Source organism: Oncorhynchus clarkii, chromosome 3, assembly GCF_045791955.1.
Source record: "Oncorhynchus clarkii lewisi isolate Uvic-CL-2024 chromosome 3, UVic_Ocla_1.0, whole genome shotgun sequence".
Lineage (NCBI taxonomy): Eukaryota > Metazoa > Chordata > Actinopteri > Salmoniformes > Salmonidae > Oncorhynchus > Oncorhynchus clarkii.
The window spans coordinates 8,990,530-9,006,187 of NC_092149.1; the positions used below are offsets into that span (position 1 = coordinate 8,990,530).

At 59.3% G+C, this 15,658-nt stretch overlaps 1 protein-coding gene across 1 annotated transcript in view; it reads left to right on the forward strand.

Moving 5' to 3' along the window:
* LOC139405591 (intermembrane lipid transfer protein VPS13B-like) overlaps positions 1-15,658 on the forward strand; it is a 171,628-nt gene that overhangs the window by 148,082 nt on the left and 7,888 nt on the right. The window contains exon 10 of the mRNA XM_071148003.1: positions 1,312-1,426. Coding sequence (XP_071004104.1) covers positions 1,312-1,426 — 115 coding nt within the window. The remainder of the gene's footprint in view (positions 1-1,311; positions 1,427-15,658) is intronic.

Consider the following 15,658-nt stretch of genomic DNA (forward strand, 5'->3'; position numbering starts at 1 on the left):
GAGATGGGCGGAGCCAGTGATTTCTATCTGGAGTGAGATGGGCGGAGCCAGTGATTTCTATCTGGAGTGAGATGGGCGGAGCCAGTGATTTCTATCTCGAGTGAGATGGGCGGAGCCAGTGATTTCTATCTGGAGTGAGATGGGCGGAGCCAGTGATTTCTATCTGGAGTGAGATGGGCGGAGCCAGTGATTTCTATCTGGAGTGAGATGGGCGGAGCCAGTGATTTCTATCTGGAGTGAGATGGGCGGAGCCAGTGATTTCTATCTCGAGTGAGATGGGCGGAGCCAGGGATTTCTATCTCGAGTGAGATGGGCGGAGCCAGTGATTTCTATCTCGAGTGAGATGGGCGGAGCCAGTGATTTCTATCTGGAGTGAGATGGGCGGAGCCAGTGATTTCTATCTGGAGTGAGATGGACGGAGCCAGTGATTTCTATCTCGAGTGAGATGGGCGGAGCCAGTGATTTCTATCTCGAGTGAGATGGGCGGAGCCAGTGATTTCTATCTCGAGTGAGATGGGCGGAGCCAGTGATTTCTATCTCGAGTGAGATGGGCGGAGCCAGTGATTTCTATCTCAAGTGAGATGGGCGGAGCCAGTGATTTCTATCTCGAGTGAGATGGGCGGAGTTTAGAGATGGGCGGAGTTTAGAGTATGTTTAGAGTATGTTCAGACACAAACACACATAGTCATACGCATGTCAGGCAACACACATGATCTGTATCCCACTAATGTTCTCTCCCCCCCCCCCCCCCCCCTCTCTCCCCTCCCCCTCTATCCCCCCTCTCTCTCTTTCCCTGTCTCTCCCCCCTCTCTCTCCCCCCCTCTCTCTCCCCATCCCTCTCTCCCTGTCTCTCTCCCCCTCTCTCTCCTTCCCCCCTCTCTTTCCCCCACCCTCTCTCCATGTCTCTCTCCCCCATTCCTCCTCTACCTCACCCCCCTCTCGCCCTCTCTCTCCCCCCCTCTCTCCCCCTCTCTCTCCCCCTCTCTCTCTCCCTCTCTCTATCTCTCTCTCTCCCTCTCTCTATCTCTCTCTCCCTCTCTCCCTATCCCTCTCTCCCCCCCCCTCTCTCTCCCCCTTTCTCCCTCTCCCCCCTCCCTCTCACCCCCCCTCTCTCCCCCCTCTCTCCCTCTCTCCCCCCCTCTATCTCTCCCCCTCCCTCTCTCTCTCTCCCTCTCTCCCCCCCTCTATCTCTCCCCCTCCCTCTCCCCCCTCCCTCTCTCTCTCTCCCCCTCTCCCCCCTATATCTCTCCCCCCTCCCTCTCTCTCCCCCCTCCCTCTCTCTCCCTCTCAACCCCCTCTCTCTCTCTCCAGAGATCTGTGTGATCAGTGAGGCTGAGGATCTCAGTGCGTCAGTAGATGTTCAGGATGTTTACACCAAGATTAAATGTAAAGTGGGCAGCTTCAACATGGACCAGTACCAGACCAGGTACATCCAGATGTCTCCTGGATCCTGACAGGACAGGCTGTCTCAGTCCTGGCTCTGTGTTCCTGTTCCTCTGTGTTCCTCTGTGTTCCTGGCTCTGTGTTCCTGGCTCTGTGTTCATGTTTCTCTGTGTTCATGTTTCTCTGTGTTCATGTTTCTCTGTGTTCCTGTTCCTCTGTGTTCCTGTTCCTCTGTGTTCCTGGCTCTGTGTTCCTGGCTCTGTGTTCCTGTTCCTCTGTGTTCCTGTCTCTGTGTTCTGTCTCTGTGTTCCTGTCTCTGTGTTCCTGTCTCTGTGTTCCTGTCTCTGTTCCTGTTCCTCTGTGTTCCTGTTCCTCTGTGTTCCTGTCTCTGTGTTCCTGTCTCTGTGTTCCTGTCTCTGTGTTCCTGTCTCTGTGTTCCTGTCTGGTCACAGTGGTGGTGTTTCCCATCATGTCCCGTCCCTCAGCCAGTGAGTGTCCTGTCATGTCCCGTCCCTGAGCCAGTGAGTGTCCTGTCATGTCCCTCAGCCAACGAGCATCATGTCCCGTCCCTCAGCCAGTGAGTGTCATGTCATGTCCCTCAGCCAACGAGCATCATGTCCCGTCCCTCAGCCAGTGAGTGTCATGTCCCGTCCCTCAGAGGCAGAAGAGCTATGAGAGAGGGGGCTGTGGATTGAGCTATGAGAGAGGGGGCTGGGGATGGAGCTATGAGAGGGGGGGCTGGGGATTGAGCTATGAGAGAGGAGGCTGGGGATGGAGCTGTGAGAGAGAGGATGGGGCTATGAGAGAGAGGGCTGGGGTTGGAGCTATGAGAGAGGGGGCTGGGGATGGAGCTATGAGAGAGAGGATGGAGCTATGAGAGAGAGGGCTGGGGTTGGAGCTATGAGAGAGAGGGGGGGGCTGGGGATGGAGCTATGAGAGAGGGGGGGCTGGGGATGGAGCTATGAGAGAGGGGGCTGGGGTTGGAGCTATGAGAGAGGGGGGCTGCGGATGGAGCTATGAGAGAGGGGGCTGGGGATGGAGCTATGAGAGAGGGGGCTGGGGATGGAGCTATGAGAGAGGGGGCTGGGGTTGGAGCTTTGAGAGAGGGGGCTGGGGATGGAGCTATGAGAGAGGGGGCTGGGGATGGAGCTATGAGAGAGGGCTGGGGATGGAGCTATGAGAGAGGGGGCTGGGGTTGGAGCTATGAGAGAGGGGGCTGGGGTTGGAGCTATGAGAGAGAGTGGGCTGGGGATGGAGCTATGAGAGAGGGGGCTGGGGATGGAGCTATGAGAGGGCTGGGGATGGAGCTATGAGAGAGAGGGCTGGGGTTGGAGCTATGAGAGGGCTGGGGATGGAGCTATGAGAGAGAGGGCGCTGGGGATGGAGCTATGAGAGAGGGGTCCTGGGGATGGAGCTATGAGAGAGAGGATGGAGCTATGAGAGAGAGGGCTGGGGATGGAGCTATGAGAGAGGGGTCCTGGGGATGGAGCTATGAGAGAGAGGATGGAGCTATGAGAGAGAGGGCTGGGGATGGAGCAATGAGAGAGAGGGCTGGGGATGGAGCTATGAGAGAGGGGGCTGGGGATGGAGCTATGAGAGAGGGGGGGCTGGGGATGGAGCTATGAGAGAGAGGATGGAGCTATGAGAGACGGGGCTGGGGTTGGAGCTATGAGAGAGAGGATGGAGCTATGAGAGAGGGGGCTGAGGATGGAGCTCTGAGAGAGAGGGCTGGGGTTGGAGCTATGAGAGAGAGGATGGAGCTATGAGAGAGAGGGCTGGGGATGGAGCTATGAGAGAGGGGTCCTGGGGATGGAGCTATGAGAGAGAGGATGGAGCTATGAGATAGGGGGCTGGGGTTGGAGCTATGAGAGAGGGGGGGCTGGGGATGGAGCTATGAGATAGGGGGCTGGGGTTAGAGCTATGAGAGGGAGGATGGAACTATGAGAGAGGGTGCTGGGAATGGAGCTATGAGAGAGGGTGCTGTGAATGGAGCTATGAGAGAGAGGGGGCTGGGGATGGAGCTATGAGAGAGAGGGGGCTGGGGATGGAGCTATGAGAGTGAGGGCTGGGGTTGGAGCTATGAGAGAGAGGATGGAGCTATGAGAGAGGGGGCTGGGGATGGAGCTATGAGAGAGGGGGCTGGGGTTGGAGCTATGAGAGGGCTGGGGATGGAGCTATGAGAGAGAGGGCTGGGGTTGGAGCTATGAGAGAGAGGATGGAGCTATGAGAGAGAGGGCTGGGGATGGAGCTATGAGAGAGGGGTCCTGGGGATGGAGCTATGAGAGAGAGGATGGAGCTATGAGATACGGGGCTGGGGTTGGAGCTATGAAAGAGGGGGGGCTGGGGATGGAGCTATGAGAGGGAGGATGGAACTATGAGAGAGGGGGCTGTGGTTGGAGCTATGAAAGAGGGGGGGGGCTGGGGTTGGAGCTATGAGAGGGAGGATGGAACTATGAGAGAGGGGGCTGGGGTTGGAGCTATGAGAGAGAGGATGGAGCTATGAGAGAGGGGGCTGGGGTTGGAGCTATGAGAGAGAGGATGGAGCTATGAGAGAGGGTGCTGGGAATGGAGCTATGAGAGAGAGGGGGCTGGGGATGGAGCTATGAGAGAGAGGGGGCTGGGGATGGAGCTATGAGAGTGAGGGCTGGGGTTGGAGCTATGAGAGAGAGGATTGAGCTATGAGAGAGGGGGCTGGGGATGGAGCTATGAGAGAGGGGGCTGGGGTTGGAGCTATGAGAGGGCTGGGGATGGAGCTATGAGAGAGGGGGCTGGGGATAGAGCTATGAGAGGGCTGGGGATGGAGCTATGAGAGGGCTGGGGATGGAGCTATGAGGGGGCTGGGGTTGGAGCTATGAGAGGGCTGGGGATGGAGCTATGAGAGAGAGGGGGCTGGGGATGGAGCTATGAGAGTGAGAGCTGGGGTTGGAGCTATGAGAGAGAGGATGGAGCTATGAGAGAGGGGGCTGGGGATGGAGCTATGAGAGAGGGGGCTGGGGTTGGAGCTATGAGAGGGCTGGGGTTGGAGCTATGAGAGGGCTGGGGATGGAGCTATGAGAGAGGGGGCTGGGGATGGAGCTATGAGAGAGATGGGGCTGGGGATGGAGCTATGAGAGTGAGGGCTGGGGTTGGAGCTATGAGAGAGAGGATGGAGCTATGAGAGAGGGGGCTGGGGATGGAGCTATGAGAGAGGGGGCTGGGGTTGGCGCTATGAGAGGGCTGGGGATGGAGCTATGAGAGAGGGGGCTGGGGTTGGAGCTATGAGAGGGCTGGGGATGGAGCTATGAGAGAGGGGGCTGGGGATGGAGCTATGAGAGAGAGGGGGCTGGGGATGGAGCTATGAGAGTGAGGGCTGGGGTTGGAGCTATGAGAGAGAGGATGGAGCTATGAGAGAGGGGGCTGGGGATGGAGCTATGAGAGAGGGGGCTGGGGTTGGAGCTATGAGAGGGCTGGGGTTGGAGCTATGAGAGGGCTGGGGATGGAGCTATGAGAGAGGGGGCTGGGGATGGAGCTATGAGAGAGATGGGGCTGGGGATGGAGCTATGAGAGTGAGGGCTGGGGTTGGAGCTATGAGAGAGAGGATGGAGCTATGAGAGAGGGGGCTGGGGATGGAGCTATGAGAGAGGGGGCTGGGGTTGGAGCTATGAGAGGGCTGGGGATGGAGCTATGAGAGGGCTGGGGATGGAGCTATGAGAGAGAGGGCTGGGGTTGGAGCTATGAGAGGGCTGGGGATGGAGCTATGAGAGGGCTGGGGATGGAGCTATGAGAGGGCTGGGGATGAAGCTATGAGAGGGCTGGGGATGGAGCTATGAGAGGACTGGGGATGGAGCTATGAGAGGGCTGGGGATGGAGCTATGAGAGAGAGGGCTGGGGATGGAGCTATGAGAGATAGGGCTGGGGATGGAGCTATGAGAGGGCTGGGGATGGAGCTATGAGAGGGCTGGGGATGGAGCTATGAGAGGGCTGGGGATGGAGCTATGAGAGAGGGGGCTGGGGTTGGAGCTATGAGAGGGCTGGGGATGGAGCTATGAGAGGGCTGGGGATGGAGCTATGAGAGAGCTGGGGATGAAGCTATGAGAGGGCTGGGGATGGAGCTATGAGAGGGCTGGGGATGGAGCTATGAGAGGGCTGGGGATGGAGCTATGAGAGAGAGGGCTGGGGATGGAGCTATGAGAGGGCTGGGGATGGAGCTATGAGAGGGCTGGGGATGGAGCTATGAGAGAGGGGGCTGGGGTTGGAGCTATGAGAGGGCTGGGGATGGAGCTATGAGAGAGGGGGCTGGGGATGGAGCTATGAGAGAGAGGGGGCTGGGGATGGAGCTATGAGAGTGAGGGCTGGGGTTGGAGCTATGAGAGAGAGGATGGAGCTATGAGAGAGGGGGCTGGGGATGGAGCTATGAGAGAGGGGGCTGGGGTTGGAGCTATGAGAGGGCTGGGGTTGGAGCTATGAGAGGGCTGGGGATGGAGCTATGAGAGAGGGGGCTGGGGATGGAGCTATGAGAGAGATGGGGCTGGGGATGGAGCTATGAGAGTGAGGGCTGGGGTTGGAGCTATGAGAGAGAGGATGGAGCTATGAGAGAGGGGGCTGGGGATGGAGCTATGAGGGAGGGGGCTGGGGTTGGAGCTATGAGAGGGCTGGGGATGGAGCTATGAGAGGGCTGGGGATGGAGCTATGAGAGAGAGGGCTGGGGTTGGAGCTATGAGAGGGCTGGGGATGGAGCTATGAGAGGGCTGGGGATGGAGCTATGAGAGGGCTGGGGATGAAGCTATGAGAGGGCTGGGGATGGAGCTATGAGAGGACTGGGGATGGAGCTATGAGAGGGCTGGGGATGGAGCTATGAGAGAGAGGGCTGGGGATGGAGCTATGAGAGATAGGGCTGGGGATGGAGCTATGAGAGGGCTGGGGATGGAGCTATGAGAGGGCTGGGGATGGAGCTATGAGAGGGCTGGGGATGGAGCTATGAGAGAGGGGGCTGGGGTTGGAGCTATGAGAGGGCTGGGGATGGAGCTATGAGAGGGCTGGGGATGGAGCTATGAGAGGGCTGGGGATGAAGCTATGAGAGGGCTGGGGATGGAGCTATGAGAGGGCTGGGGATGGAGCTATGAGAGGGCTGGGGATGGAGCTATGAGAGAGAGGGCTGGGGATGGAGCTATGAGAGGGCTGGGGATGGAGCTATGAGAGGGCTGGGGATGAAGCTATGAGAGGGCTGGGGATGGAGCTATGAGAGGGCTGGGGATGGAGCTATGAGAGAGAGGGCTGGGGATGGAGCTATGAGAGGGCTGGGGATGGAGCTATGAGAGGGCTGGGGATGGAGCTATGAGAGGGCTGGGGATGGAGCTATGAGAGAGGAGGCTGGGGATGGAGCTATGAGAGAGGGGGCTGGGGATGGAGCTATGAGAGAGGGGGTTGGGGTTGGAGCTATGAGAGGGCTGGGGATGGAGCTATGAGAGGGCTGGGGATGGAGCTATGAGAGAGGGGGCTGGGGATGGAGCTATGAGAGGGCTGGGGATGGAGCTATGAGAGGGCTGGGGATGGAGCTATGAGAGGGCTGGGGATGAAGCTATGAGAGGGCTGGGGATGGAGCTATGAGAGGGCTGGGGATGGAGGTCTGAGAGGGCTGGGGTTGGAGGTATGAGAGAGAGGGCTGGGGATGGAGCTTTGAGAGGGCTGGGGATGGAGCTATGAGAGGGCTGGGGATGAAGCTATGAGAGGGCTGGGGATGGAGCTATGAGAGGGCTGGGGATGGAGCTATGAGAGAGAGGGCTGGGGATGGAGCTATTTGAGGGCTGGGGATGGAGCTATGAGAGGGCTGGGGATGGAGCTATGAGAGAGGAGGCTGGGGATGGAGCTATGAGAGAGGGGGCTGGGGATGGAGCTATGAGAGAGGGGGCTGGGGATGGAGCTATGAGAGAGGGGGCTGGGGATGGAGCTATGAGAGGGCTGGGGATGGAGCTATGAGAGGGCTGGGGATGGAGCTATGAGAGGGCTGGGGATGGAGCTATGAGAGGGCTGGGGATGGAGCTATGAGAGGGCTGGGGATGGAGCTATGAGAGGGAGGATGGAACTATGAGAGAGGGGGCTGTGGTTGGAGCTATGAAAGAGGGGGGGGCTGGGGTTGGAGCTATGAGAGGGAGGATGGAACTATGAGAGAGGGGGCTGGGGTTGGAGCTATGAGAGAGAGGATGGAGCTATGAGAGAGGGGGCTGGGGTTGGAGCTATGAGAGAGAGGATGGAGCTATGAGAGAGGGTGCTGGGAATGGAGCTATGAGAGAGAGGGGGCTGGGGATGGAGCTATGAGAGAGAGGGGGCTGGGGATGGAGCTATGAGAGTGAGGGCTGGGGTTGGAGCTATGAGAGAGAGGATTGAGCTATGAGAGAGGGGGCTGGGGATGGAGCTATGAGAGAGGGGGCTGGGGTTGGAGCTATGAGAGGGCTGGGGATGGAGCTATGAGAGAGGGGGCTGGGGATAGAGCTATGAGAGGGCTGGGGATGGAGCTATGAGAGGGCTGGGGATGGAGCTATGAGGGGGCTGGGGTTGGAGCTATGAGAGGGCTGGGGATGGAGCTATGAGAGAGAGGGGGCTGGGGATGGAGCTATGAGAGTGAGGGCTGGAGTTGGAGCTATGAGAGAGAGGATGGAGCTATGAGAGAGGGGGCTGGGGATGGAGCTATGAGAGAGGGGGCTGGGGTTGGAGCTATGAGAGGGCTGGGGTTGGAGCTATGAGAGGGCTGGGGATGGAGCTATGAGAGAGGGGGCTTGGGATGGAGCTATGAGAGAGATGGGGCTATGAGAGAGAGGGCTGGGGTTGGAGCTATGAGAGAGGGGGCTGGGGATGGAGCTATGAGAGAGAGGATGGAGCTATGAGAGAGAGGGCTGGGGTTGGAGCTATGAGAGAGAGGGGGGGGCTGGGGATGGAGCTATGAGAGAGGGGGGGCTGGGGATGGAGCTATGAGAGAGGGGGCTGGGGTTGGAGCTATGAGAGAGGGGGGCTGCGGATGGAGCTATGAGAGAGGGGGCTGGGGTTGGAGCTTTGAGAGAGGGGGCTGGGGATGGAGCTATGAGAGAGAGTGGGCTGGGGATGGAGCTATGAGAGAGGGGGCTGGGGATAGAGCTATGAGAGGGCTGGGGACGGAGCTATGAGAGAGAGGGCTGGGGTTGGAGCTATGAGAGGGCTGGGGATGGAGCTATGAGAGAGGGGGCTGGGGATGGAGCTATGAGAGAGAGGGCGCTGGGGATGGAGCTATGAGAGAGGGGTCCTGGGGATGGAGCTATGAGAGAGAGGATGGAGCTATGAGAGAGAGGGCTGGGGATGGAGCTATGAGAGAGGGGTCCTGGGGATGGAGCTATGAGAGAGAGGATGGAGCTATGAGAGAGAGGGCTGGGGATGGAGCAATGAGAGAGAGGGCTGGGGATGGAGCTATGAGAGAGGGGGCTGGGGATGGAGCTATGAGAGAGGGGGGGCTGGGGATGGAGCTATGAGAGAGAGGATGGAGCTATGAGAGACGGGGCTGGGGTTGGAGCTATGAGAGAGAGGATGGAGCTATGAGAGAGGGGGCTGAGGATGGAGCTCTGAGAGAGAGGGCTGGGGTTGGAGCTATGAGAGAGAGGATGGAGCTATGAGAGAGAGGGCTGGGGATGGAGCTATGAGAGAGGGGTCCTGGGGATGGAGCTATGAGAGAGAGGATGGAGCTATGAGATAGGGGGCTGGGGTTGGAGCTATGAGAGAGGGGGGGCTGGGGATGGAGCTATGAGATAGGGGGCTGGGGTTAGAGCTATGAGAGGGAGGATGGAACTATGAGAGAGGGTGCTGGGAATGGAGCTATGAGAGAGGGTGCTGGGAATGGAGCTATGAGAGAGAGGGGGCTGGGGATGGAGCTATGAGAGAGAGGGGGCTGGGGATGGAGCTATGAGAGTGAGGGCTGGGGTTGGAGCTATGAGAGAGAGGATGGAGCTATGAGAGAGGGGGCTGGGGATGGAGCTATGAGAGAGGGGGCTGGGGTTGGAGCTATGAGAGGGCTGGGGATGGAGCTATGAGAGAGAGGGCTGGGGTTGGAGCTATGAGAGAGAGGATGGAGCTATGAGAGAGAGGGCTGGGGATGGAGCTATGAGAGAGGGGTCCTGGGGATGGAGCTATGAGAGAGAGGATGGAGCTATGAGATAGGGGGCTGGGGTTGGAGCTATGAAAGAGGGGGGGCTGGGGATGGAGCTATGAGAGGGAGGATGGAACTATGAGAGAGGGGGCTGTGGTTGGAGCTATGATAGAGGGGGGGGCTGGGGTTGGAGCTATGAGAGGGAGGATGGAACTATGAGAGAGGGGGCTGGGGTTGGAGCTATGAGAGAGAGGATGGAGCTATGAGAGAGGGGGCTGGGGTTGGAGCTATGAGAGAGAGGATGGAGCTATGAGAGAGGGTGCTGGGAATGGAGCTATGAGAGAGAGGGGGCTGGGGATGGAGCTATGAGAGAGAGGGGGCTGGGGATGGAGCTATGAGAGTGAGGGCTGGGGTTGGAGCTATGAGAGAGAGGATTGAGCTATGAGAGAGGGGGCTGGGGATGGAGCTATGAGAGAGGGGGCTGGGGTTGGAGCTATGAGAGGGCTGGGGATGGAGCTATGAGAGAGGGGGCTGGGGATAGAGCTATGAGAGGGCTGGGGATGGAGCTATGAGAGAGGGGGCTGGGGTTGGAGCTATGAGAGGGCTGGGGTTGGAGCTATGAGAGGGCTGGGGATGGAGCTATGAGAGAGGGGGCTGGGGATGGAGCTATGAGAGAGATGGGGCTGGGGATGGAGCTATGAGAGTGAGGGCTGGGGTTGGAGCTATGAGAGAGAGGATGGAGCTATGAGAGAGGGGGCTGGGGATGGAGCTATGAGAGAGGGGGCTGGGGTTGGAGCTATGAGAGGGCTGGGGATGGAGCTATGAGAGGGCTGGGGATGGAGCTATGAGAGAGAGGGCTGGGGATGGAGCTATGAGAGGGCTGGGGATGGAGCTATGAGAGGGCTGGGGATGGAGCTATGAGAGGGCTGGGGATGAAGCTATGAGAGGGCTGGGGATGGAGCTGTGAGAGGACTGGGGATGGAGCTATGAGAGGGCTGGGGATGGAGCTATGAGAGAGAGGGCTGGGGATGGAGCTATGAGAGATAGGGCTGGGGATGGAGCTATGAGAGGGCTGGGGATGGAGCTATGAGAGGGCTGGGGATGGAGCTATGAGAGAGGGGGCTGGGGTTGGAGCTATGAGAGGGCTGGGGATGGAGCTATGAGAGGGCTGGGGATGGAGCTATGAGAGGGCTGGGGATGAAGCTATGAGAGGGCTGGGGATGGAGCTATGAGAGGGCTGGGGATGGAGCTATGAGAGGGCTGGGGATGGAGCTATGAGAGAGAGGGCTGGGGATGGAGCTATGAGAGGGCTGGGGATGGAGCTATGAGAGGGCTGGGGATGAAGCTATGAGAGGGCTGGGGATGGAGCTATGAGAGGGCTGGGGATGGAGCTATGAGAGAGAGGGCTGGGGATGGAGCTATGAGAGGGCTGGGGATGGAGCTATGAGAGGGCTGGGGATGGAGCTATGAGAGAGGAGGCTGGGGATGGAGCTATGAGAGAGGGGGCTGGGGATGGAGCTATGAGAGAGGGGGTTGGGGTTGGAGCTATGAGAGGGCTGGGGATGGAGCTATGAGAGGGCTGGGGATGGAGCTATGAGAGAGGGGGCTGGGGTTGGAGCTATGAGAGGGCTGGGGATGGAGCTATGAGAGGGCTGGGGATGGAGCTATGAGAGGGCTGGGGATGAAGCTATGAGAGGGCTGGGGATGGAGCTATGAGAGGGCTGGGGATGGAGCTATGAGAGGGCTGGGGATGGAGCTATGCGAGAGAGGGCTGGGGATGGAGCTTTGAGAGGGCTGGGGATGGAGCTATGAGAGGGCTGGGGATGAAGCTATGAGAGGGCTGGGGATGGAGCTATGAGAGGGCTGGGGATGGAGCTATGAGAGAGAGGGCTGGGGATGGAGCTATGAGAGGGCTGGGGATGGAGCTATGAGAGGGCTGGGGATGGAGCTATGAGAGAGGAGGCTGGGGATGGAGCTATGAGAGAGGGGGCTGGGGATGGAGCTATGAGAGAGGGGGCTGGGGATGGAGCTATGAGAGAGGGGGCTGGGGATGGAGCTATGAGAGGGCTGGGGATGGAGCTATGAGAGGGCTGGGGATGGAGCTATGAGAGGGCTGGGGATGGAGCTATGAGAGGGCTGGGGATGGAGCTATGAGAGGGCTGGGGATGGAGCTATGAGAGGGAGGATGGAACTATGAGAGAGGGGGCTGTGGTTGGAGCTATGAAAGAGGGGGGGGGCTGGGGTTGGAGCTATGAGAGGGAGGATGGAACTATGAGAGAGGGGGCTGGGGTTGGAGCTATGAGAGAGAGGATGGAGCTATGAGAGAGGGGGCTGGGGTTGGAGCTATGAGAGAGAGGATGGAGCTATGAGAGAGGGTGCTGGGAATGGAGCTATGAGAGAGAGGGGGCTGGGGATGGAGCTATGAGAGAGAGGGGGCTGGGGATGGAGCTATGAGAGTGAGGGCTGGGGTTGGAGCTATGAGAGAGAGGATTGAGCTATGAGAGAGGGGGCTGGGGATGGAGCTATGAGAGAGGGGGCTGGGGTTGGAGCTATGAGAGGGCTGGGGATGGAGCTATGAGAGAGGGGGCTGGGGATAGAGCTATGAGAGGGCTGGGGATGGAGCTATGAGAGGGCTGGGGATGGAGCTATGAGGGGGCTGGGGTTGGAGCTATGAGAGGGCTGGGGATGGAGCTATGAGAGAGAGGGGGCTGGGGATGGAGCTATGAGAGTGAGGGCTGGAGTTGGAGCTATGAGAGAGAGGATGGAGCTATGAGAGAGGGGGCTGGGGATGGAGCTATGAGAGAGGGGGCTGGGGTTGGAGCTATGAGAGGGCTGGGGTTGGAGCTATGAGAGGGCTGGGGATGGAGCTATGAGAGAGGGGGCTTGGGATGGAGCTATGAGAGAGATGGGGCTGGGGATGGAGCTATGAGAGTGAGGGCTGGGGTTGGAGCTATGAGAGAGAGGATGGAGCTATGAGAGAGGGGGCTGGGGATGGAGCTATGAGAGAGGGGGATGGGGTTGGAGCTATGAGAGGGCTGGGGATGGAGCTATGAGAGGGCTGGGGATGGAGCTATGAGAGAGGGGGCTGGGGTTGGAGCTATGAGAGGGCTGGGGATGGAGCTATGAGAGAGGGGGCTGGGGATGGAGCTATGAGAGAGAGGGGGCTGGGGATGGAGCTATGAGAGTGAGGGCTGGGGTTGGAGCTATGAGAGAGAGGATGGAGCTATGAGAGAGGGGGCTGGGGATGGAGCTATGAGAGAGGGGGCTGGGGTTGGAGCTATGAGAGGGCTGGGGATGGAGCTATGAGAGAGGGGGCTGGGGATGGAGCTATGAGAGAGATGGGGCTGGGGATGGAGCTATGAGAGTGAGGGCTGGGGTTGGAGCTATGAGAGAGAGGATGGAGCTATGAGAGAGGGGGCTGGGGATGGAGCTATGAGAGAGGGGGCTGGGGTTGGAGCTATGAGAGGGCTGGGGATGGAGCTATGAGAGGGCTGGGGATGGAGCTATGAGAGAGAGGGCTGGGGTTGGAGCTATGAGAGGGCTGGGGATGGAGCTATGAGAGGGCTAGGGATGGAGCTATGAGAGGGCTGGGGATGAAGCTATGAGAGGGCTGGGGATGGAGCTATGAGAGGGCTGGGGATGGAGCTATGAGAGGGCTGGGGATGGAGCTATGAGAGAGAGGGCTGGGGATGGAGCTATGAGAGATAGGGCTGGGGATGGAGCTATGATAGGGCTGGGGATGGAGCTATGAGAGGGCTGGGGATGGAGCTATGAGAGAGGAGGCTGGGGATGGAGCTATGAGAGAGGGGGCTGGGGATGGAGCTATGAGAGAGGGGGTTGGGGTTGGAGCTATGAGAGGGCTGGGGATGGAGCTATGACAGGGCTGGGGATGGAGCTATGAGCGAGGGGGCTGGGGTTGGAGCTATGAGAGGGCTGGGGATGGAGCTATGAGAGGGCTGGGGATGAAGCTATGAGAGGGCTGGGAGGGAGCAAAGAGAGGGCTGGGGATGGAGCTATGAGAGGGCTGGGGATGGAGCTATGAGAGAGAGGGCTGGGGATGGAGCTTTGAGAGGGCTGGGGATGGAGCTATGAGAGGGCTGGGGATGAAGCTATGAGAGGGCTGGGGATGGAGCTATGAGAGGGCTGGGGATGGAGCTATGAGAGAGAGGGCTGGGGATGGAGCTATGAGAGGGCTGGGGATGGAGCTATGAGAGGGCTGGGGATGGAGCTATGAGAGAGGAGGCTGGGGATGGAGCTATGAGAGAGGGGGCTGGGGATGGAGCTATGAGAGAGGGGGCTGGGGTTGGAGCTATGAGAGGGCTGGGGATGGAGCTATGAGAGGGCTGGGGATGGAGCTATGAGAGGGCTGGGGATGGAGCTATGAGAGGGCTGGGGATGGAGCTATGAGAGGGCTGGGGATGGAGCTATGAGAGGGCTGGGGATGGAGCTATGAGAGGGCTGGGGATGGAGCTATGAGAGAGAGGGCTGGGGATGGAGCTATGAGAGAGGGGGCTGGGGGTGGAGCTATGAGAGAGGGGGCTGGGGTTGAAGCTATGAGAGGGGGGGCTGGGGATGGAGCTATGAGAGGGCTGGGGATGGAGCTATGAGAGAGGGGGCTGGGGATGGAGCTATGAGAGGGCTGGGGATGGAGCTATGAGAGGGCTGGGGATGGAGCTATGAAAGAGGGGGCTGGGGATGGAGCTATGAGAGAGGGGGCTGGGGATGGAGCTATGAGAGAGGGGGCTGGGGATGGAGCTATGAGAGAGGGGGCTGGGGATGGACCTATGAGAGGGCTGGGGGTGGAGCTATGAGAGGGCTGGGGATGGAGCTATGAGAGGGCTGGGGATGGAGCTATGAGAGGGCTGGGGATGGAGCTATGAGAGGGCTGGGGATGGAGCTATGAGAAGGCTGGGGATGGAGCTATGAGAGGGCTGGGGATGGAGCTATGAGAGGGCTGGGGATGGGGCTATGAGAGGGCTGGGGATGGAGCTATGAGAGGGCTGGGGATGGAGCTATGAGAGGGCTGGGGATGGAGCTATGAGAGGGCTGGGGATGGAGCTATGAGAGGGCTGGGGATGGAGCTATGAGAGGGCTGGGGATGGAGCTATGAGAGGGCTGGGGATGGAGCTATGAGAGGGCTGGGGATGGAGCTATGAGAGGGCTGGGGATGGAGCTATGAGAGGGCTGGGGATGGAGCTATGAGAGGGCTGGGGATGGAGCTATGAGAGGGCTGGGGGTGGAGCTATGAGAGGGCTGGGGATGGAGCTATGAGAGGGCTGGGGATGGAGCTATGAGAGGGCTGGGGATGGAGCTATGAGAGGGCTGGGGATGGAGCTATGAGAGGGCTGGGGATGGAGCTATGAGAGGGCTGGGGGTGGAGCTATGAGAGGGCTGGGGGTGGAGCTATGAGAGGGCTGGGGATGGAGCTATGAGAGGGCTGGGGATGGAGCTATGAGAGGGCTGGGGTTGGAGCTATGAGAGGGCTGGGGTTGGAGCTATGAGAGGGCTGGGGGTGGAGCTATGAGAGGGCTGGGGATGAAGCTATGAGAGGGCTGGGGGTGGAGCTATGAGAGGGCTGGGGATGGAGCTATGAGAGGGCTCTTCCATTGAAATTGCAGATGTTAAAATATTGGCATGAAGCTGTGCCATAAATGTGCTGTGCATGTTTAACCCTCCTATAGTCATCTCCTCCTCTTTCCTTTCTCCCTCCCTCCCTCCCTCCCTCCCTCCCTCCCTCCCTCCCTCCCTCCCTCCCTCCCTCCCAACACGTACTGTTCTCTCCAGTGACAGTAATTAATTGATCTATTCTTCGCCGTACTGAAACACATGGGAGAAAGGAGAGGAGAGGAGAGGAGAGGAGAGGAGATGAGAGGGGAGGAGAGGAGATAGGAGGGGAGAGGGGAGGAGAGGAGGGGGAGGGGAGGAGGGGAGGGGGGGAGAGGAGAGGAGAGGGGAGGGGAGGAGACATGGGAGTGGAGGGGAGAGGAGAGGTGAGGGGAGGGGAGAGGAGAGGAGAGGAGGAGAGGAGGTGAGGGGAGAGGTGAGGGGAGGGGAGGGGAGAGGAGGAGAGAGGAGAGGAGAGGGGAGGAGAGGCGACATGGGAGTGGAGGGGAGAGGAGAGGAGACATGGGAGAGGAGAGGTGAGGGGAGGGGAGAAGAGAAGAGAAGAGAGGAGGGGAAACATGGGAG